Source organism: Numida meleagris, chromosome 4, assembly GCF_002078875.1.
Source record: "Numida meleagris isolate 19003 breed g44 Domestic line chromosome 4, NumMel1.0, whole genome shotgun sequence".
Classification (NCBI taxonomy): Eukaryota; Metazoa; Chordata; class Aves; order Galliformes; family Numididae; genus Numida; species Numida meleagris.
This window is the reverse complement of record NC_034412.1, coordinates 13193079-13217706: the sequence shown is the minus strand read 5'-3', so window position 1 is coordinate 13217706 and position 24628 is coordinate 13193079. Positions and strand designations below refer to the sequence as shown.

General features: G+C 35.4%; 1 protein-coding gene across 5 annotated transcripts in view; it reads left to right on the top strand.

The window, feature by feature from the left end:
* Positions 1–24628, top strand: part of SLC9A9 (solute carrier family 9 member A9) — a 187400-nt gene that overhangs the window by 35704 nt on the left and 127068 nt on the right. For all 5 annotated transcript variants that reach the window (XM_021395850.1, XM_021395851.1, XM_021395854.1 and 2 more), the window contains exons 5-6: positions 7679–7794; positions 15805–15910. In XM_021395850.1, the coding sequence (XP_021251525.1) occupies positions 7679–7794; positions 15805–15910 (222 nt within the window). The remainder of the gene's footprint in view (positions 1–7678; positions 7795–15804; positions 15911–24628) is intronic.

Genomic DNA, 24628 nt, shown 5'->3' with positions numbered 1-24628 from the left:
CTGATTTAGAAGGTGACAAATATATTGATGCATACTGTATTTTGAAACAATGAATCATTGTTGCCAAAACAATGGTGTGAAGCATCCCACTGTACAAAGAAACTTATAGGAATATATTGGTGTGGTAGAAATAGAATGATCAGATTAAAGGAATGAATATTTCTTTTTCATCTCTACTATTTATATTTCACAGTGTACATTTTAAATTCTGACTCTATCACTGTTGCAATATCAATCAGTCAATCACTATGTTACTTCACACAAAAGCAGGAATAAAATCTTTGTTCTCTTTTTCACATTATTGGCTTATTAATAAACCTATTCATTGTGAAAAGAAAGAGCTGCCACTCCTTAGGATTTTTTTCATCTTTTGCTTGCGTGATTACAATCTGTAGCTATGTTCAACTGGCTTCGAGCTACAAGCTAATCATATCTAGATAGAGTAAGGTTCTTTGGGGAGATAAAATATGAGATGAAAAATTCTCTGTAGATTAGAAAACATACTTGGCAAGAAAGATTTAAATTACAAATCTCAGTTGTACTACATAGCACAACTGCACACACATTTTAAATCTAGAATTATGCTTTTTAAACCTTTAACACAATAAAGATTTCTAGTAGTGAAATTCAGCAGGGATGCTGCAATAAATAACAAAACAGAAAAAAGACAACTGCTGATAAAGTCATCAGGCAGATGGGTTTATGTGTATTGAGGATATGGCATGTATATTGTACACCTTCATTTAATGGTTTCTGTTACATTCTAATTATGTTCCCTGCAGCTTTAAATTGAGAGTAGAGTCTTGTGGAACAGATAGGTTTTCCCCTTAGCTTGCATATGAGGATACAGTTATTAAAGAAGAAACATCCTATAAACCAACCTGCCAATCTGTATGTACGGCCATATTTTTTTGTTTGCTATAATGCAGAGGAACAGGCACTGCGATGCCATTTTCTGCAGCTGAGGATTTGGTCAGGAATCAAGGCTCAACACAGGTTTTCTCTCCTGACTGCAGCATTCAGGCACATTTTTACCATGAGCGATATGTAGGATTTATTTCAGCTTGTATTTGTGTCACCTCACATGTACCTAAGCTACCTCGTGCAAACAAAAGAAACAACCTATTCTTTTGCATAGCAGGCTGGGTCAAAGCTCAGAGACAGCACTACTTCTCAGAGGTTCTGGAAATACGAGCAAGAAGAATACTGATTTTCTTTTGTATGCTTATGTTGTATGAATCATCTGCTGCATCGATGGGACAATATTTGATAGTTGCTCTTGCTTTTCTTCCTTCTTTCTTCATTTGGATCTTTGTGATTCTGCTATTTCACCATTGTTCTGTATGCACCTGAGACTAGTAAGGGAACTGCTTTTACCACAATTTCAACAGATGTTTTACAGTGATTCTGCAGAAGGTTTTCATCTGATCTAGCAACCATTGCTTTTGTGCTTTCTAAGTGAAGATAGAAACTTTAGATGGAAACAATTTATTTGCTCTTAGAAGATGAAAATGCATAAAACTAGGAGGTTCTGTCAGTGGCAATCTCTGCCTGTCATTGTCACATTGTTCTCTAGTTTGTTTTCTGTTCATCTATATGTTGTCCCTCTCCACAGTGTTTTTGGACACCGTGTGGTTGGTCTTGCATTCCCAGAAATGCTGATGACTTGAGCTGCTATTTGCCAGCTGCATTTAGGTTTGGTAAAGTCTTTTGTTATGTGTTTAGTTATCAGGTATGCTGCTTATTGACATGTTTCTTATACAGCCTTTCTTGTCCACTCATGTGGCTAAAACTCTTGCTAGGCTCTTATCTTCCCTGTCTTGGTGACTGCGGTATCTTCTTCCTCATGTCTTCCCTGATGTAATCTGACCCCATTTGACAGCTTTAAATCTTTCCTACAGCCTCCCCGTTCTATTCCACATCAAACACACCCTGCTGGCTTCTACTGTAAAACTACAAATAATTTCTTATTTACTAGCTGTGTGTTGGACAGACGTTTAAATAGCCAGAACTTTCAGAGCTTCCCCAAAACCCCCAAAGCAATTTCAGTGTCTCTCTTTTCACATGATTTCTTAAAGCCAGCTGTTACTAAAAGAAGCTCTTGCAAAAAAATAGTTATGTACAGCTTTTCCTGAGCATTTAAATAGTTTCTTGAGTAGTCATTACTCTGTAAAATCTTTAGGAGAGGGCTCTTTTCTTCCTCTACATTTAAACAGCAGCTGGTCTAGAATGTCCCAGTCCCAGACTAGACTTCCTTGAGAGCAGCTGTATACATAAGCTCTCTGTAAAATTCCAGCAGTACCCAGACAGCCAGTATGCTCTCCATACTCCATTCTTGAAGGCACAGCAAAAAAAGATTTGTAGCAACTGAACTGTGGCAATAAAAAAAAAACACAACCTGGACCTCCTACAAACGCATATTATTTCCCGTTTATTCACACAGGTAGGCTTTAATCCAGGCCAGATGCTCAGAATCACAAATGCCATGCTGAATTGTTGTTCTGGTTCTTCAGTAATTGTTATTTACTTTGACTTTTTTTTAAGTCTGAGGTTTCTTTTGTGTTGTACCCAGATTTCATGTGGTCTACTTGTTTATTCACACCAGAAATACTTGTAATAAAAGCTCAGTTTCCCAGAAAATGATTCTGACTTCAAGTCAAATATTTATATGGTGTTTCCTCTACTGTGCAATGACAATATTTTATGTAGCATATTTTAGAGATGAGGCACTTTGTACTTGCCAGTCTTGCATAATTTGGAAAATTCTGAATTTACATTTCTGTTTTTTCCCTTTTCTGTTAAGTGGCAAAATATTTTTTCTGGCTTGATGTGGTACTTCCCATGCTTTCAAAAAATACTGTGTTGGGTGCAGAAAATGTCAGCTCTCCTACAGCACAGCTGGGTTTTTTTCTTCTACTGTATCCCTTTATTAATGCTCCAAATCGTTGACCAAATCAGTTATTCACAAATATTTTTTGCAGCAGTGAACCATCGAGTATAACTGAGAAGTCTTCAAGGACCATTTATTACTAATCAGTTTGCACATCTTTTTTTCTAAAATATTTTTCTAGTCATCTAGTTATTGATCATGCAAGGAATTTGATGAATTTGCATATTTATTCACAATAAGAGGGTAGGGCAACCCAAAATAAATTCCCTGCTATATATTGATTTTACATTGTTCCTTTAATATATTTCTAGATCCAAAACACATATGGACTGAGATACTTTGTCACCTAGCAAAATCCACATCTTCAAATTACCTTAACAAAGCTGAAGGAATAGAGAAGAAAAGAACCAGACATGAAAGTGTGGTAGCCTCATGCTCAGACTTTCCCTTAGCCAGCATGAGGACCCAGGTCATCTGTTACCACATCAAACTTTCATATTCATGCACTTCCCAGCTGTCTAATTTAATGAATAATGGCTAATGTTAAGCAAGATGAAGCAGCTTCTAGGCACTGGGAACCTAGAGTCTCTCTTTGGCTCCCTAGTATCTAGTGAAAATGAAGAAGGTTAACCAGGTGAAGCAGGAGTTTGAATCTGAGGCTCACACGCCTTATGTATCAGAGAGCTGAGGAAAAAGGGAATGCAAAGTGCAATCCCTTTTTCATTCATCTCTGACCTTTGTGCCAGCAACTCTCTAGCAGTCTTCTGTGGCAAGACAGGTCATTCACTAGTTCAGGAATCCAGAAAGTTCTTCGAACAAGCAGTACCTTCATTACATAGTGCTGGAAAAGCCTCCTTCACCCCTCAAAGACCTCTAAGGAGTTAAGGTGCTTTACTGATGAAAATGAAGTATAGCAGGATTCTAGGCAGCAGCTCTGAGAATTCAGACTCTCAACATAAGAGTCTTGTATCTAAGTCTTTTCTTAGATCTGTTGCTTACATCTTTTTGTTCCACGGAACTGTACATGCTACTTCATTATGGGAAAAAAAGAAGAATGATATCTCAAGTGGCTAATACAGTTTTCTAAATGGTGCATATTTCACAGTATAAATGTAAAATCCAGACTTATATGCAGAAAAGGGCAGTTACTTCATAATGTTTTTTATCAGAGAAGTATCACTCAGGGCACAAGAGAGAAAGGTCTCGTGGTTGAAGGGGTATCCACTTTCCCAAAGAAATTACAAGATTGAAATAGATTACAAACAAGATTTAAGAAGTATATGAATTATGTTGCAAGTGTATTTTAAAGGTAAGATTTTCAAAGCTATATTAGAAATTAGGGCTACATTGGTTGCAGCTGGGCTTCTATTTTCTTTATGCAGTCTTGGAGATCTCAGTTCTGATACAAAATTTATCACAATTAATTAGTAACGAAGATTATTTGACAGACAGAAACTGAAAAAATATTATTTTACATATAACAAACCATATTTTATATGGTTTGTTAACTTGATCTGTGTCAATAGCCTTCTCTTTGTAAACAGCGTGCACTGGACTGGGAATGCATTCCAGTGGGACAGAAACATTCTGGAGGAAATTCAAGGGTTCTAACATTTTATTTATAACTTTATGACTGATATTTTAATATTATGTTTATTTAAAATGTATATTAAATAGGCTGTTGAAGATTCTTAAAGCAATCAGATATGCTGAAACTTGGTGGGGTATAAACTTGGTAAAAACAACCTAAACGAATTAAATGAAATGGCAACAGCCCTAAAAATTAATAAGACCTTTTTTTTTTCCAGTTCATAACTTATAGTTTATAGTTCACAGCAACAGGAACATCAGCAGAGGGTGTTTCCTTGGGATTAATATGCTGCTCTCATTGGTGTATGCTTTTCTCCTTGGATTTCCATTAAGAGCAGTTATGTTGTGCAGCACTGTATGATGTTTAATATCACTATAGTTGGAAGCTCAAATATCCAGTTGAGATCTGAGTTTTAAATATGTAGTGGAAAAGTCACACTAGATTATTAACTATTACTCTAAAGAGATTTGTTGTTAACATCTCTCATAGATAAATTGCTTTATTGTTTAAATTTGTCTACACTAGTCTGCATCACCTGAACAATCTCTATCAGCTAATAAAATGTTAAAGCAAGGCTGGCATTTCTGAATAATAAAAAAGTAGCTTGAATTCACAGGGTTAGAGCGTGACCTTGGTTTGAGCACTCCAAAATACAGAGTAACTTCTGCGATTTAGGAGGATATTTTCTTAGTTCTAACCTATAAAATTGAGAAAAGGATCTGATTTCTAATGGAGGGTAACTAAAGTATTTTTACTTAAAATGTAAATCTGTAAAAAACTAATCATGTTACATGCTCAGCTTGTGATATGTATAGATAAATGCAATGAGGTAAAGTCAAATTTATTAATAGTAAGCAGATGTGTATTATGATGAATTTGTTAAATGATTTTCCAGAGAGCTAACCCATAGTTAAACTAATTTTACAAACATCAGAGAAGTTACTCCAGTTTAGAAGTGCCCTTTGATTTCTACTGTTAAAAATAGCCTCTAAGCTGAACTTTTTGTGTAGTCTGGAGAGATGATAAGAAACTGAATTTTGAAAGTAGAACTGAAAATGAAAGAAATATGTTCTGCTTCAAAGTTATTTTAAAGTTCTACAATGTTAAGATAGCTTATTTTTTTGCATTTTGTGTGGGTATGTCCAGTAAGAAATCACTCTGATGAATGATGATTAATGATCACTTTGACTAATGTATAGCCTTTATTAAAAATAGACAGCTTTTAAAGAAAAGATTAACAACTATGTTTTAAAAGTTAATTCACAACATGAAAGCATTTGTGTGCATGTTTTCAAATGTGCCAGGTGGAAGTGGTGCAAGTACAGATTCTTTAGATTTATTTAAGCCGGTAGTTTCTCACACAATCCAAAACTTCCTGTGCTTAGTTTGGTTTATATATATCTATTAAAAAAAAAAAAGAACAATATTCTGAGCTTGTTTTTCTCTTTTCTGTGCTGGACACGGTTTAACATCTCAGTGATTAGCACCCTTCTTTAGTTCTTTAGTCTGAGCTTTAGTTTTGTTTCTCTTTTCAGTGCAGCCAAGAATTGAACAGTATATGAACTAAGACCAGGTTCCCTATGTCTTCTACTGTGCTAAGCTTTACAGCAAACTTAGACTCCCTATGTGAATCAAAGACTGCTGAATCCAAGTTTGTCTGTTTAATCTGCAACTTTTTACTAACAGTGGACAAATCCACTGAAAATACATAGTATGGTATAAGAAACAATGCTAAAGACGTGAATGATGCCTACTGTAAGTATTTAAAGAATTGTCATGATTAAATTTTCCACATAGTAAAAGCTTCATTTTATTTATTATTTTAAATTATTTTAACTGAGTCAGACGATTATCTCTGGTCAAAACTGCAAGCAGGTTCAGGCATTTGTTTCTAAAAGGCATGCATATGTTAACCTTATTTGCTGACTTTTGAGGGAACTGCAAATCAAGATAGCAGCCACCAGAGTTTTTGAAGATGTCTTCCCTTGAAGCATACGTATTTGTGCTCCAAAACTCTTTACTAAAGGGTCTAGAATCACTGGTTCTTGAATGGAGAAAATATGAGCTTGTCAGCCAGGGAGACTCCCAGCTGGATACATTGTTCTAGAACAATTTGTGATTAACTGTTTTCTAGGCAGCCTATGTAAATATATACAAAAATACTTCTGACCATTGGGGAATTCTATGATGACCTATCTGTTTCCTTCTTTATTTAATTGTATTACTATACTATGGCTAAAATCTACAGCTTGGTGAAGTACATTAAAACAGTTTGTTATTACCTTTCCGCTGGTGCAGATTGTTCTGAATGCAGCATGCAGGCACTTGTTCATCACTGGCAAAAATACACAGCTAATGGTCACAAATACGTTGAAAAATATTGTAACTGAGAATTTGCTCTATCAAACAGTGTTATTGTGCTCTTTGTATCAGTTCTAGTTTCCATGAAAATAAATAGGAGGCATTACTTTTGGAGTGATCTACATATTAACTAGATCAGAAATATACAGATTTTTTTTAAAATCTACTACAGTTTCTAACAATTAGTACATTCATTTTTAAAAGATATTTCAGTATTCTTCTTAGAATACACATCTCTGACATTATTCCTGAATTATATAAACCAATGATCAACATAAACAATGAACAACTTCCTGTGAAGCTACAGGAGATTTAGCAGTGCATTTTGAAGTGTGACTTTGTTGCCTCACTATCATTGTGAACTGTAAAATGTGTGCCTCATTTGGAGACTCATCTGGAATTTTGAATACAACAGTTAAAAGCTGATAGCAATGAAGATGATTAATTTGGAAATGTTAGAACAAATTACATAGCTGATTTTTACTGTCTTTGTGTAAAGGCTCTGTAACATTAGGCAAATCACTCTTGATAATGTCTTTTTAAGCTTACATTATCTTCCCTTCTGAAAAATAAACAACTTGAAGTGTTGTCCTCTGCCAACAGCAGAGGGCAATTATTCATGAAAGTCTTTGCATTTGAATTCTCTATAAAGTTTGATACAATGCTGGAACAGGTTAATAGAAATAGAATTTTTATGACAGTAGTTTATGTTCATTATTCAAATGGTATGGTTATTTAAAAGAAGCTGAAGAGAACAAGAAACTGCTTAATATTGTTAAACAAGCGTAAGTGTTACATACTGTGTCTTAATGACTGTCTTGTCTTCCCTATGACAGGTTGATAATGTATGGTTTTGTGAAGGCCATGGTACACATTGGCCAGTTAAAAGGATGGGATTTCCACTTCACTGACTGTTTATTTTTTGGATCGCTGATGTCTGCCACAGATCCAGGTAACAGTTATTATTTTCAAAACTCAGAAGACTAAATAAGAAAATAATGTCTGTATGTGCCATAAAAATGTTTAAAGTGTCAGTTCTTCTTGATTTTGATTCCTGTAGTTGATAAATATCTGATATTCTGATTATCATAAGACAAAGTGCCTCCAAAGATCCCCAGTGTAAATTGTTTTAGTAACTGGTTTACCCATGTTAAGTTTGCAAACCTTATAAATGTAGTTGCTGAAGTGATTGAAATAACATTTTTCTCCAGTCCTCAAGACACCTATCTGTTTATTGGTGGGCCTTCTGCACCCCAGGGTGCAGTTGGCCCTTTGGGCTGCCGGGGCACACTGCTGGCTCAGATTCACAGAATCACAGAATTGTAGGGGCTGGAAGGGACCTCTAGAGATCATCGAGTCCAAGCCCCCTGCCAAAGCAGGCTCCCTAGACCAGGTTGCACAGGTAGGCATCCAGGCGGGTCTTGAATGTCTCCAGAGAAGGAGACTCTACAGCCTCTCTGGGCAGCCTGTTCCAGTGCTCCATCACCCTCACTGTGAAGAAGTTCTTATGCACATTTGTGTGGAAATTCCTGTGCTTCAGTTTGTGGCCATTTCCCCTTGTCCTATCACCATACACTGCTGAAAAGAGTCTGGCCTTGTCCCTTTGCCTCCTGCACCTCAGATATTTATAAACATTAATCAGATCCCCTCTGAGTCTTCTTTTCTCAAGGCTGAACAGACCCAGGTTGCTCAGCCTTTTCCCATGAGAGGTGCTCCAGGCCCTTTATCATCTTTGTGGCTCTCTGCTGAGACTCTACTAGCTGTCAACCAGTACTATTCAACAGTTTAACTAGCTGTCAACCAGAACCCCCCAGTCCCCTTCTCTGGGGTTCCTCTCCAGCATCTCATCCTCCACTCTGTACATACAACCAAGGCTGCCCCATCTCAGGTGCAGAATCTGGCACTTGGTCTTGCTAAATTTTATAAAGTTGGTGATTGCCCAGATTTGTCAAGATCTCTCTACAAGGCTTCTCAACCCCCAAGTGAATCAACAGCTCCTCCTAATTTAGTATCATCTGCAGACTTAGTATGCATTCAAGTTCTGCATCCAGATCATTTATAAAATGTGTGATCTAACCCAGTTTAAAGATATAACTAGCTTTCAGATCTCACTGTATAAATATTTTTAAAAGAGATCAGTTTAAAATTTGAATGCAGTGTTGCATAGTAAATACAATTCTGAAAAGATAGATTCCAACATGTTGACCTAAGCTTGCAGGTGTTAGATTTAAAGCCTAAAATTACAGAAAACAACCAAGTGCGAGAGAAATAGACTCAGTGAAATTTAGAGTTTTAAAATGAGAAAATCATTTTGATTTGAAGGGAACTCTGGAGCGCTTACTATCCACCTTACTAATTAAAGCAGAGCTAATCTCAAAGTTATGCATAGACTTAGCAAGTTTTTGTTACACAGAATATGTTTATAGTGAGTACTCTGGCACTAAAATAAAGTACTGCTTTTTGCATCTCTGAAAAGACAGTGAAAAAAGGAGGTGAAAAGATAATTTTCTGATATTTTATATACAATACAGAAAAGGACCTAGGCATCCTGGTGAACAACAGATTAGCCATGAGCCAGCAGTGTGCCCTTGTGGCCAAGGCCAATGGTATCTTGGGGTGTGTTAAAATGAATGTGGCCAGCAGGGCAAGGGAGGTATCCTCCTCCTCTGCTCTGCCCTGGTGAAGACCCTCTCCAACAGCTCCACATCTTTCCTGTACTGGGGGCCTAAGACCTGAACGCAGTACTCCAGATGAGGCCTCATGAGGGCAGAGTAGAGAGGGACAATCACCTCCCTGTCCCTGGTGGCCACCCCTCTTCTAATGGAGCCCAAGATACCATTGGCCTTCCAAGCTGCAAGAGAACACTACTGGCTCATGTTCAGTTTTTCATCTACCAGGAACCCCAAGTCCTTCTCCACAGGGCTACTCTCAAGAAGTTCTTCTCCCAGTCTGTATACGTATCTGGGATTACTCCGACCCAAATGCAAAACCTTGCACTTTGCTATGTTGAACCTCATTAGGTTCACACAGGCCCACCTTTCAAGTTTGTTGAGGTCCCTCTGGATGGTGTCCCTTCCTTCTAATGTGTCAACTGCAGCACTAGCTTGGTGTCATCAGCAAACTTGCTGAGGGTGCACTCGAGCACATCTGGAATACTGTGTCCAGTTCAGGGATCCTCAGTTCAAAACAGATAGGGAACTCTTGAAGAGAGTCCAGCAGAGGACTACAAACCTGATAGGAGCCTAGAGCATCTACCATATGAGGGAAGACTGAGACACCTGAGACTGTTCAGCCTGAAGAAGAGTGAGAGGGAATCTTATCAATGCTAATACATATCTAAAAAGTGAAAGTCAAGTGGATGGGGACAGACTTTTTTCAGTCATGTGCAGAAACAGGACAAGGGGCAATGAGCACAAACTGGAACACTTGAAGTTCTGTATGAACAAGAGGATAAAAAATTCTTTACTGTGGGAGTGACAGACCACTGGAACAGGCTGCCCAGAGAAGTTGTGGAGCCCTATTCCCTGGAGATATTCAAAATCCACCCGACAATTTCCTGTACAACCAACTCTAGGAAAGCTGCCTTAGCATGTTCACTATGTTTCTGTGGTTCTGTGAATACCATGTAAAAGAGAGGAAGTAAAAAGAATAGAAAGGTACAATGGATTTTTGCAAAATTTCTAGTTCAGTAGTTAGAGGAAGTGGAACTAAAAGCATTTTATGATGCACGTGGCATGCTGTGTTAACATTAACCACTCCTGACAAGCTTCTCTAAGAAATGTATGAAAAATCTTCCAAATTCTTGGTTATTAAAACAAGCGACAAAAAGCAACACTGTTCCACAGATTTGTTCCATTCATTAAATGAAACCTCAATATTTAACAAAAGACTTTGACAGCTTGTAATTTATCATTCTGACTGCTTAAAAATATGGTGTAAAATAATTTATTTGTTGTTGTAATCCTGCCGTAAAAGCTGCATCAAATTGTTATTCTCAAATTAAACGAAACATCCAATATGCTGCCACTTATTAAATCCCCCAACTATTTTAATAATATTCAGCCCATGATTGGAGCCCATCCTCACAGCAAGAGAAGAACACAGAAACTAAAAGCACAAATTAAACATAAGAAAAATAATTGCTTCTGGAATAAAATGCTGCTCAGAGTATCTGAGTACATTTCTTGATTGTACTATGAATAGAATTGTGTAGTTGGCTTAGTTTCTTTTCCCATTTTCCATTCCAACACTATTTAGATCCACAAATGAAAATGTTGATTTATACAGAGATATGTATAAGACAAACACAGTGATTTTGATTATAATAGTGTTAAATCACTACTAAATAATTTAGAGTAATCACGAGGAGGAAGAAAAGCAACAAAGAATGAAACTCTTTCATTGGAAGGAAGAAGAAGTAACAAGGACTACTTTTCCCAGCTAATAACTCCAGTTGTGAAAATGTTTAGTTGGACAAACTATTAGCTGTATCAGCTATTAATGCTATTTGTAATTATTCTTCCACTTACACAGAGTGCCTGTGTGTGTGTCCAAGAGTAGTTTGAATATTCAGTCTTACTCTTTCTGTTATTTATTTATAATACTCTAAGCTGTTACATGTTTAAGTAATCTTATCAGTGCATTTCTGACCCACAATGGCTTAGAGAATTTTAAATGAATATTTTTGCTTACTTTAATGGTAGACATTGCAGAAAATATTTCATTGTGCTGTAGAATTTGATAGTGAATTTTGATTTCAAGCCATACAAAGAGCTCACTGGAATTCCAGGATCAGTTAAAACATGGTCACCTGGGGACTGATAGATGTTGGATCATATAAAATAATCAGTCTGACAATTCTATGTGTGATATCTAGCTTTAAAGAAGAAAAAATTCTGGTAAAATGTTGTTAGTGTTATGAAAGTAGGACAGAATAATGACTTACAGTCCTAGAGTGAAATAAGAAATTCCTGTCAGATATGCTACCTGATTTTTAATTTAATTTTTCACAGGCAGGACTATAAACTCATTTCAAAAATGTTTGTAATTTCCCATGGTTGTGAAAAGCAATTAAGTCTCAAAAGTTGTTAAAAACAAATCTGTTTACTTGAGAAGTTTTTTTGATTGAATTCCTTATTTGTAATAGTAAAAACAATGGTAGATGTGTATGTGTTAAATGAAGAATTTTACTACCAGGTAAATATATGCTAGTTAGAAGTTCCTGAAATTGTCAGGAAGAAGGAAATAAAGACATAGCATTCTAAATGTATTTGAAGATCTTCAATATAGATATTTTTGCATAAAATTAATAGAGAAAAAATTCCCCAGTATCTTCCAGGTTCCCTTATATAGAAAACTTGCACTTTAACAAAAATTAAGAAATAAAATTATGACAGGATACACTTTGTGTTGGTTTTGAGATTCCTATGTCTAGTTTCCAGTAAATAAAGTTGAATTTTCACAAACTAATACAAATGCAAATATTGCACCAAATATTCAAATGAAAAGAAAAAAAAAACTAAAGAGAAAATTGCTTTGAATGTTACAGTTTAAGAATCTTCATTTCCTAATATATTTACTTATGTTTCTACATTTTGTGGGATAGACTGGTATTCCTAAATGTCTGTCATACTTATGGATGTCCCAAAAAACTTCAGCTTTCTAGAAAAAATAAAGTAAAAACTTTATGAGACAAAGCCAGGTTGCTTTCAAGTGAATCATTCACTTTAAAGAAAATATCTCTCTCCAGTATCTTTTCATTTTCAGCAGAGAGACTTCAGGTGAGAGATGTAATTTTGAGAAATAGGATTTTAGAAGTGCATCAAATTTTCCCTTTATTAGTCTTTAACAAGTCAAACCAATACATATAGTTTTCTTCATTCTTATCAACAAGTATCATTTGTCACATATTTTGTGAAATCATGTCTTCTTGTTATTTAATCTGCTTAAAACAGCACCAATTTTGTTATTGCAGTGTTTTCACTGTTGAAAGGGTTTCCCCTGTGTTAAAATTGCATTTGATTTCTAATATAACCTAACTCTGGAGGGTGAAAGGTTTTTTGTTGTGATTCCTTCAGAAAGGATGGAGCAGTTGTTTATCCCTGTATTCTGGTACGTGGTGTCATTCATCAAGTGCAGCAAAAAGGCTGTGGAAAGGTGCTGATGTGGGGAGTGGAGCCCCAGCTCTAGGTCTCTGAGTGAAATGAAACTGCCTCATGTGTGAGCGTGGATAGGGTTATTCTGCCATCAATTGTCCTCTACGGTCAAAAGGCAGATGTAGCAGTAAGTCCCAGAACCAGGCTGCTTCAGGGTAGCGGTAGTTGTAACAGAATAATGTAAATGACAGGAGATTGACGCATGAACAAAAAACCTGACTTCTGCCTTTGCCACCAAAAAATAACTGGAAAGTACAGCTTTGGCAGTTTATCTTAGTTGTTGTTGTTAACACATTCTGCACAGTGCCTTTCCAATCCAAAGATATTTCATGTATCATTAGCACTTCTTTTTTTGATATTTCAAGCATAGAAAAGAGATTTGCCTTCACAAGGTTTGCTGAAGCACAGCTATTTCTGAGCTACATGAACTCCCTTACCTTTGGTCGTATTGATAATAATGAGGCACTTTTCTATTTGAAGTTACTATGGTTACAGCTGAACCTAACATGTGAGTTGCAATTCTGTTGTCATTGATAAAATTGGGTATTTATCAGAAAGCGATGTTCCTGTTTCACACAAAATAAGAGGATTTTGCATTAAAAAAAAAGTTTATAAATATAGCAGGGTAATACATTTTTGCACGGTTACATAAGCCTATTTATAAATGTGTTTTTAATTAATGTATTTTAATGCTTTCTTCTTGTTCACCCCTGAACTAATCCGTGACTAGTGTGACAGATTAGTAGGGAAAGGAGCCTATAATTAAAATTGGAATTGTTATTTTTAAAGAAAACTTGATGGGAAATACAAGTGGGACTCCTCTCATTTTCTTTACAGTTGATAGGCCATAAGTTATGAAAGATATTAATTCAATACGTTACTGTGTTGTATAAAGGCAAATACTGAAGTTTTAAATTCATTCTCTTGAGAGTTTTCAAGTTATCCATGAGACAAAACTTGATGTGACTATTTCGGACAACGACTACTCACAGACAATTCATAGATAGGATCTTACTGTATCTAGAGAGTAATTTAAATTAACTTTTTTCCATTACTGAGTATTAATGTGCCCATTCTGAAGTATATTTGTAGATTCTCATACACAAAAAAAGTCAAGTGTGATCTTGAGTAAATGACTAGATGATGTTTGGCAAAACAAGGTGAAAATGATCTACTGAATTCTTAAATGGAGTGGATGCGCTAAAGATTCTGTAGTTCTTTGTTCTTGTGCAGATACTATTTATCATTTTAGTTAATCAACTAGATAACACAGTAGAGGATGCTTCTTTAATGTACAATACTATGCTGATAGGAGATAGCAAACATTTTGAAATATAAGAGTTAGAACTCAACAGGATTCTTGAAATGTTTTAAAATCAACAACGTTAAATTCTATATTTAGGAATAATCAACTTAATAGAAGATGAGAAAATCAGCATTTACTAGTGAAAAGAATTTCAAGTTTACAGTCTGAAAATGAGTAATTGAGACCAATATATGGCAAAAAAAGGAAAATAGGGTTTATAAATGTATTCTTTTTTTGCTTTCATTTGAAAAGATGTGTAATTAGGTTTTTGGTGTAGAGTTGGGAGAGAAGGAGAATATGCTTGTTTGAAAAAAGAAAATGTTGTTGGTTTTGTAGGAGTAGAAATCTGTCTAATTGGCTTGGCCTGATATACTTAAATACCAGCAGTACGCTAGACTTCAAGCACTATTTTATTTTCCGTCTATGATTTTTGGAGGAACTATTAATGTAAGCCCAGAGCAATTAACTAATGAGCAAAAGCTGGAAGTGGCAAAGTGTTTTAGAGAATAGGTCTGTTGTTATGCCAGTGACATCAAAGAATGGGAGACTAAATTGGATCCACATTTAGCACATTAAGGCAGCATTGCCTAATCAAGCAAAAATCTGAATATAGATATTCACAGAATATCCTGATTTTTTTTTTCATTTAGAGATTCATTTAGACCTAGGTAGGTCTAGGATGGGATTGTGATCACCTGTTTACAGGTTAGAACACTGTGAAATAAGATAACTAAAGTGTCCTTTAAAATCTATAGGATGTAGATACCTAATATGAAACAAGTATCTAGATACCCTTACAGATGTGCATCTAAATGATTTACCCACTGAGCTTAAATTTGACACAATTTTTTTCTAATGTAAGGGAAAGTTAAAAATCAAATATAGCATATTACTGTAGTAGAGTAGAAAGAAACTTAAATTGATTATATGCTGAAGGAACCTTAAAATGGGTTGTAAGTATCAGTTGTCCTAATCTGGATGAGCGGGCTTCCTGACTACGAATGTGCTACACTTGAAGTAAAAGTGGTAGTATTTTTGGTAGGTTAGGGTACAAGTTATTTTTTTCCTTTGAGTATTTCTCAATAAATACACATTACAGATGGATAAACATTACTATAAGCACCTTGAAGTATGCAAATCACTACTCTCATCACCCACAAAGCCAATGGCAAAATGTAAGTATTTTCAGCATCCTTGTTACTCCTTGGCAGCAACACCCAAGCCCTTTGTGCACAGTAAAATATGCTGTGATGTTTTCAATTGTGCATGATTCTTTGTGTAAGAGGGAAAGTATTTTCCTAATTAGCTGGAGAAGCAAAATGCATACAGTTGCTAGATTTAAAGATCTTATATATACTTCTGTTGATCTCTTTTAAGTCATTAACCCTTCAGGTAATAAATCAGACTAGACTTTCCAAAACCCATATCCTAACATTGCTTTATTTCTTGAACTGCCAGAGGAATACAAAAATAAGAAATCCGCTGTTTTGTCTCCATACAGTGACAGTCCTTGCTATTTTCAATGAGCTGCATGTGGATACAGATTTGTACACACTTCTGTTTGGAGAGAGTGTCCTAAACGATGCTGTAGCTATTGTGCTGACATAGTAAGTACAGCCACTTCGATTCTTTGCTTGATGAGGTAATTACAAGCTTTAATTGATTATATGATTATCCACTAACTGATATAGTTTGTGTGAGTACAGATATATAGCATTTGAAGTTTTCACTGTAGAGATTTCATTCTGGAGTTGTTCTTCATTTATTAAAGACCAGAATTCCAATATCTTTCAAGACAACTGTGTATCCAAAATGCCATTTTTGTTCATTTTCCTCATTTTAGAAAGCAGTATATTCTGAAAAAATATGTACATTTAATTTACCATGATTTCTTTTACCACCTAACAAGATACCTTGAATAATGCTAAACCGGCACCTAGGACATAGGCCAACCTATGCCATCCATTATTTTCCAGGATTAAAATCACAAAATGGCACACTGTAACTCAGTTTATATCCTTCTGTTTATTAAATGTGACAGTTTCTGATGGCAATATTATCTTAAATTTATATATAGCCTTTTCATTCTCAGGAATCCTCAAGCATCACAAATGATGGGCAAAAGTCATTTGTTGTCCTAAAAATACAGATGCTAAATACATGATTAACAGGATCTCAAGTTAACTCTGCTCTACATGTATTACTTGCTTCCTAGAGCTTTGCTAGAAATACAAATTATCTCAGATAATGTTAAAGTCACATAACTGTTAAAAATCAAATTCAGTTTTCTGAGATGCTTGAAGATGCTTCACAGTAAGCCCATTTGTTGCTGCCTTTTTTTCTTAAAATACAGCTTCTTGAACTAAGATTTATCCTATCCTTGAGAAGAACAGATTTACAGAGATTAGTCTTGAAAAAAAATCTCATGCTTTGTCTGAAACACTATAGGGAATCTTATAGTAGTTGAATTTAAAAAAAAAATTAATTAGCATTTCTATTTATCATTGTTCATCTTCAATTATCAGCCTAGTTACATTTACCTACACTAAACTCTTTGCATTGATTTTAGAGCAAGAATAATATTTTCAAATCCTGCCAAATGTCTGAGCATGTATGTCACATTCAGTGGGTGTGGATGGAATGTGTCATGTAGCAAAGCTTCTAGTAGGTCAGACAATAAAATGCACAAAAGGAAAACTAAGCAAAAAATGGAAACCTCAGTAGAGAGAACAGATAGAAAAGTACCCATTAAAGCTGCTGTCAGAGTTGGAAAGAAGCATGTACATGACCAAAACTCTTCAGATTTTTTTCTGTATTCAATTTGTTTTTTTTTAATAGAGACTTAGGCATGTATGGCTCATTAAGACTCTTCATCTCTAAGTGCAAGGTGCACAGGCCGTAGAAAAGTTAGCTACAAACACCTCAAACCCGGAATTTCTTACGTGTGTCTAGTTTTCAGTCACTGTGATGTCAAAGCACATGGATCTGTGCAGCAGTGAAACTCAACTGCACAGCAAATCTAGGAAGAAAATACTATCAGATAGTATGTGATTCATGAGTTTCTAACTTCTGCTCTTTCATGTACTCAGATCTTGGTTAGGACTCTGCCTGTAAAACTGACAGAAAAATTAACAAGAAGAATGTCTGCTACAAATGTTGGTTATCTTCTGATGTCTTTGCTGTACATGGAATATTAGAACCTTTTTTTTACTAAAGAATCACTTGTCATTGGAAAACTATTGTAGTGTATTGTATATTCAGTGTGAGTAATACTTACTTTAACTTCTCTAATAGATTTAGTAATTTGCAGAAGAGAATATATGTCATCATCAGTTTCACATTTCATTAATTTCTGGCTTAAATAATCAGCTTCTGCACAAAATCTATGTTTCTGTAACCTAAAATGAGCTTCCTTTTGTAGCTTTTTAATTAAAGCTGCACTATTAATAATGTCATTTTCAGTGTGTTAGTACCCTTGCAAACCAAGCTGAGTTTAAACGAAGAATATAATTTTTCTGTCACTATAAAAGAGCAGCTAGTTTTTTTCTCTGTAACACGTGCCGCTTTTCAGGATGGTGCAAACACAGTGTATTCATAATTACAGTGATAGGGGACTATTAAAAAAGGTGTGAGAACAATGTTTACAAATATGGAAAAGAAATAACAAGTTATTTTGTATACTGTGTAATGGTAAACAGAAGACTGAATAAGAGTACACCATGTGTTTCATCAACTAACAGAATAACCAAGTTAATGTCTGCAGGAATGACTTGCTATAAGAAAGAGAGGAAAAGACGGAATCCCCTTAAGGGTTGTATGGCTATCTGCCAGCAAGGCTTTATATTGATACTTCTCTTTTCCTCCAGCTTCTCCCTCCAGCCTCTATTTTTCCTGTGCTGCATATCATTAAATTTAAAAACAGCAGCAGTGGAACCAGTTACCCTACATTTCACACTTCCAACATTCAAAATAAGTAATTTGAAATCTTTTTCATATTAAGGATTCAAGGTATCTAAGAAAAACAATAACAAATAATAACCATACTCACTAGCTGACTAAACATGCCTGTTTTATGAAGAAAAATATATGTGAACAATTATGCCATGAATATTTACTGTGTACTTTGTTTTCCAGAAAATGGACTTCAGCACCTGTGTCTGCTTTCTCTATTTTCCTATTTTCTATTTACAGCATAAGCTTTATCTGTTGAAGTGGTTCATGTATGCTAAAATTAAAACAAACAAACAAGACATACATGTGAAGATAAAATATTTGAGCTTCTCTTGAGTGTGTTTAAATATGCTAAATATAGTTTTTTGATTAGAGAGTGTTTCATGACTTGGAATCTAATTTTAAACAACAGATTATGGCAACCTTTTACGAAAGCTGTAGGACACAACATTCAAGGCAATATATTTCTTTCATAGATTTCACACCCAGGAGTGTTTATCATTGCTGAGGAATGTTAATGCTACTTTACAGACAAATGCAATTACCTGTTTGTGCACTTGCGCACTTACTAGCTGTGGAACACATTCTAAAGATCATAACTTCAGTTGGAGTCGTGTGATGAAGACTGTTGAATCTGGTTGAAAATTTCTAATTTAATAATATCTGGGGGAAGATCTTGAAGATTAACCTTTTATTTCACTTTCATTCCTTTTCATTGTTCTCTCTTTTTACATCACTTGTTGAGTTGAAGAGTCGCATGTATTTTGGGTGTACATGCTGTAGTTTTGGACTTCACATAGTTTTTGTATATTTGTGTAAGAATTTGCTGCATAAAGTGTGTAAGATGTTGTTGAAATAGCCCTAAATAGCTTGAGATGTGGCAGAAATGTAGCTGAACCAGTCATTACAATCGAGATAATATATTTAGCAGAAGTATTTAATCTTTCTCACACTGAGCAGTCTCTGAGCGCAGGATGTGGAAAGCAGTAATGAATATTGATACGTTCCCTGCTAACAAATTTTCTAGGAGAACACTGCACAATAAATGTTTCCATTGTAATCAATGTCAGAATGTTTGTATCGTCCTTATACAAAAGTCATGCCTCCATTTCTCCACTGGCTCTTGTACAATTTATTGCTCAGTGGACCTGGGTTTCTTTCCTTTCCTAGAAGAAGTGATAGTATGGAAGTTACAAGGCATTTTAGCTAGTATGAATAACAAAACAAAGGATCAGCACACAACACTGTATTTCTCTGGAAGTGTTCAAGGGCAGGTGTGATGGGGATTTGGGAAACCTGGACTAGTGAAAGGTGTCTCTGCATATGGCAGGGGAGTTGGAACTAGATGATCTTTAAGGTTCCTTCCAACACAAACTATCCTATGGTCTATGATTTTGTGATTCTATGACACTGTGACATGTAACAAGAAATTGATTTATTAGTTCATGTCCCCCTGTTTTATGCAATTAAGTACAGTTTGATATGTGGATGAAGTAGAAATCTTGAAGATAAAAAGCACGGAGAGAAGCCAGAGAACATGAATTGTAGCTGACACATGAAGTGAAGATCTCCTTTGTCAGAATGCTAATTTCCCTAGAATGGTTAGAAGTGTGGATATTTTGGGGAAGGGAAGAAACTAATACTGCAAACATAGTTTTCTTGTAAAGTTTGGCCTGCCATTTTTAAGTACCTTAAATAATATGTAAAGAAAGAGATTATAACCTTGGAGATTAAGTAGAAGGTGATGAATTGGAACATAACTAAACAACAAGTTGTTTCAAAATGTGTATTCTGCCTACTTCGTAAAGGATGAATGCATTGTATACATTTCATAAAGTTCATTGATACTTACTGGCATCAGGCTATGGAAGGCTTGGATTTTGACATAATGAGGTTGTAAGGATCCTCTTGCAAGGAATCTTAGAGTGAGTCTGTATTGGCTGGAGAAAATGGAATAAATGGGTAACATTTTTTTGAAATTTATGCTGCTAAAAGGATGTTTCTATGTGTTGCTTCAAAGATTTACCAAACAATTTGCCATGATGAAGAAATTTCATTTCCCAAAGTTCTTGGAATATGATTGTTCTCTCTAGTAACAGATATATATCAAGTGCTTTTTTCATGATGTAGCTCAGCATTTGACACCATATCTATGCTTGATAAATTAAACATCCTTAGAATCCTTAGAATTTGTAATAGTTGTAAAGACTCGAAATGTGTGACACGAATAATTTGGAGAATGCCCATTTCATCTTTCTTTCTTCAGCCCAAACAACAGAGGTTATCCACTAGAGCAGGGTACAGTACAAAGAAGACACTCCAATTATTCAGTGTTTCTGTGACAGTAGGGCTAGTTATTGAGGGGAAACGTGGAGGACAAATGTGTATAGGTGATGATCAGCTTTAAGATGCCCAGTAAGGAAGATCCTTGTAAAAGAAATTTCACAGCTCCTCTTAAATATTTCCAGGGTGGACATTTATCAACATTTTTCATAGCGTAGCTCTTCTCTGCTTAAAAAATACTTTCATTCTAGTGTGGCATTATCATATGCAAATTAATGTCACACTCAAACCATTCTTTCTTGTCTGTACTTCCTGTGGAAACTTGTATGGAGCTTTCTAAAATAACACAGCAGCGATAACTGAGACAAATTTATTGAAAAATAATATCCATTTCCAAGGAAAATAACTTAGAAGCCAGAGTTCAACTCAGCTTATGCTAGCTCCTTCTAAGGTTGACATTTCTCAGACAATGATCCCTGTAATTGCCTTAGGAACTCAAGAGAATTCCTTCTGTCACACTGCTGATTCTTATTGATAGGTACAGTCATGATATAACTAATTTTAGTTTGGTTCACATCTCTTCAAAATAGAAGAAACTCTTTTATTCAAATTGACCTCAAATAGAACCTTTAAAGCTTTCTGATTTTAGTCACTTTCTTGTTTAGCAGTATTTTTACTTATTCTGTGGTTTAAATTATATTGTAAGATTGTTAAACATGAAGCTAGTTTACAAAGGAGGAAAATGTTATCAGAGACTCAAGAAACAAAAGTTTCACAAACACCAGATATAGGTACAAATATTCATTTTATGTTTAATTTAACTTTTTCACTTGTTTGTTGACATAACAATCTTTTATTTGCAAATGTTACGTTCGTACTCTTCAACAGTAGACTTTATTTCTAATTGTGATTCCGTGTTTAGTATATATTAAAATCAGCAGTCCTATGCAGGACATGATAAGACACTGTAACAATGCTACCAAATAATGAAATTGGGAACTGGGATTTTCAGGAAATAATATTGGTTTTGAAAGGTATGATGTGTGTCTTCATGATGCATATATCTCACTAGATGTGAGGCTCCCTTTACAAATATTTTAATCTTTCTTCTTTTGTGATGGAATGTCTGTGATTTGGATTCTTTGACCTTCAATTTTTAGAGCATTATTCTGGATAGATTTTGACACACTTTGATCCCCACAAGCACTGAATAACAAATTTAACACAGGAAAGATAGCCGAATAATCTCATCTCATAATTTTGTATTATACTGCACTGCAGTTGGAAAGTGGCCATTAGAAGTGACATTGTGGGATTCCATATTTGCTGTCTACAAAATTTTTGTATCATATGCAGTCATTCAAGGCTTTCCTAATCTTTGTTTCAATTTCCTCATATCTGCAGCAAAATGGGAGTTCTGTCAGTCTAAGAATATGGTGACGTCTGTCAGCCTGTATGCCATATCTCCTGCTGGAATTTATTAGGAAATGCTATCAAGTAGCAAAATACATGATTGCTTCAGTATTGAGTCAAAGAAAGTAAAAAAGAATGATTGTTTCTCCATTGCCCTTGTATTTTTAGCCATTTTAACTATTCATTCATACAGCTTCTTAGTGTATATTTCTGTACAATTTCAGCTGCTGAAGTGGAAAAAAACCCACCTCATTTAAGTTCTGTTTATTTCTAACATGTATATAAGTGCAGAGATGTTACTCACACAATCTAAGTAAATCAGCATGTAATTAATAGTGTAAAAAAACCCTCCTACTCATAAGTGGGTACTTATCCACAAACAATTAATAGCTTTAATGTACCCACACATAAAATTGTTCAATCTAGTTCATTCTTTTTCAAAAGTGTATATGCCTCATTCATTGCCAACCACTGTACAGAGACATATTTCTGGCCCTGGAAGTAAAGACAGAAATAGAAGCATCTATGCCATCAAACAGAGGAGAAACAGATAAAAGGATTAATACATGCAGCATTTTCCTCCTTTAAGGAAATAAGTAGCAAATATATTTCTAAGGGTCGGAAGAGATGGTGAAGTGGGATGAAAGAGAAAGTTTGAGACTGAACTTGTGAAGGAACATGGACATTGCAAAGATATGGCTTGAAAAAAAGAAGCAAGGATGAGAAAAGACAAGACATGATAAGAAATCTAGACGTGATATGCTATGTAAATACAGATCATAACGTTAACACATAGAGCTGTAGTAAACTCTTAAGAGGGAAGAAAGCTTGCTCACTCATAGGGATGCAGAGGAAAACCTTTTTTTATATACAATCGTATTTTTCTTTGGTGCAGTTTTGCAGAATTTTATGTTGTTTTGTTAGGAATGTCTGCTTTTGAAATCCTTACGTAGTACATGAAAAAGTGCTTATGAAGTGGAAGGAAATTGCAAAAAGCATAGGAATTAGGTCTGCCAGTTCAAAAGAAGTGTGCACTCCAATCATGTGATGAATCTGAAATCAGGAAAGGAGTGAGATTCTACCAGATACACAGGGATTTGTCCCCAGACTCTCTTTGGAGCTGTTGTTACAAAATTAAATTTGGCAGTACTGGAGCTTTTGTGAGCTCAGTTTTAGCAACAGCAGGCTTAGACAGGTGATTGGTGTGAAACTTGATCTAGAACAGATCAAAGAGAAACTAGTCACGCCTCTCAACAGGCAAAGAGTTGCTCCACTGTACTGACTTGCATGACCCTCAATCTTTGATAAATAGTTGGGGGTTGTAGAAAGTCTGTGAGCTAAATTTCTGGAATAAGGACCAAGAGCATCATTCCAGATAAATTACATTTGTGATTATTCCCACAAACATTCCCAGAAAGGAATAACTGTTATTCTGCAGAAGGGAATAAAATAGAATTTGCTGAAAACTTGTAAGAGCAAAATGCTGGAAGGAAGCTCAGCCAAACATTCTGCTTACTGGTTCCCCTTGGACAAGATGAATTTGGCTACTATTCACAGTGCTATTAGGGAGCTTACACACCAAGCAGCCACTCAACCAGACAGAGTAACTGATAAATTAAAACAGCAAGGAGTTAATTGTTCAACAAGTTAGTGAGTGATTTTAAAAGGTGAACGAGGAATCTTTTTGATCTATTATTTCTATAATAATGAAATTATGGTTGCCCATCTGCTCTTTTTACCTTTGAGGGAGGGTTTATTTCCCTGCTTATTTTGTTGATGATAATTAGAGTTTCACGTCACTGACCATCTGGAACAGGAGATGCAAGCACTGGGAAGCTGACCAAGCTTGCTATTAGCAGGAACTTTAAAAGAGCTGATTTCCTAGAATAGAGGAAATCCTGTGTAACATAGTGGTGTCTTTGCTTAAAAAAACTTCCTTTCTTTTTTGTTCATGAACCTTACTGTTCAGAACAGTTCTGTGCTTAAATGGGGAAAGTTACTATGGAATTTCTGTAAATTCAGTATGAAAACGTACATTTGGAACAGAATATCTTTAGGAGATAATCCTCATCACTGTATTTCTTTCACTTTCTAATATTTCAAATCCCTATTTCCATTACTAGTTCTGAATTAAAATTCTACTTAGCTTCCTGTTATTAAGTGATAAAGGTTTCTCTAGTCATAGGTTATCTAATTGGCTCTGTTTTGTTTATGCAGTTTATTTGAATAGGCAGCCTTCAGTTGCAGTCTGGTAAACTAGAATAGATTTTGGTAAGTACTGTTATGGAGATTTCCCTCAGGGATGTATGAAAATGTAACTTAGCTCAAATGAGCTGGGAATGTCTGTACTTGTCATATCCAATCAAATCAGACTAGCTGCAGGTACTTCTGTCCATTCATACACAAACAAACTGGTAACACTTAAAAATATCAAATGCAAGCTCAGAATTAAGAATGCTGCTTGCAGTACTTGCAAATCACATCTAAGAGGCAATTATTTAGCTACATTTTCCATACAAATGACCAAATTGACATCAAAGCTTCTTCATTTCAAGGATTTCTATTGGGAACTCTTCAGAACTGAAGTACAGCCTGGTACAAGTCAGCTTGTTTTCTGAGCTCTTCCAGATGTTTTTTCTTATCCAAATAACCTTTCTCTAGTGAATAAGACAGGTTTT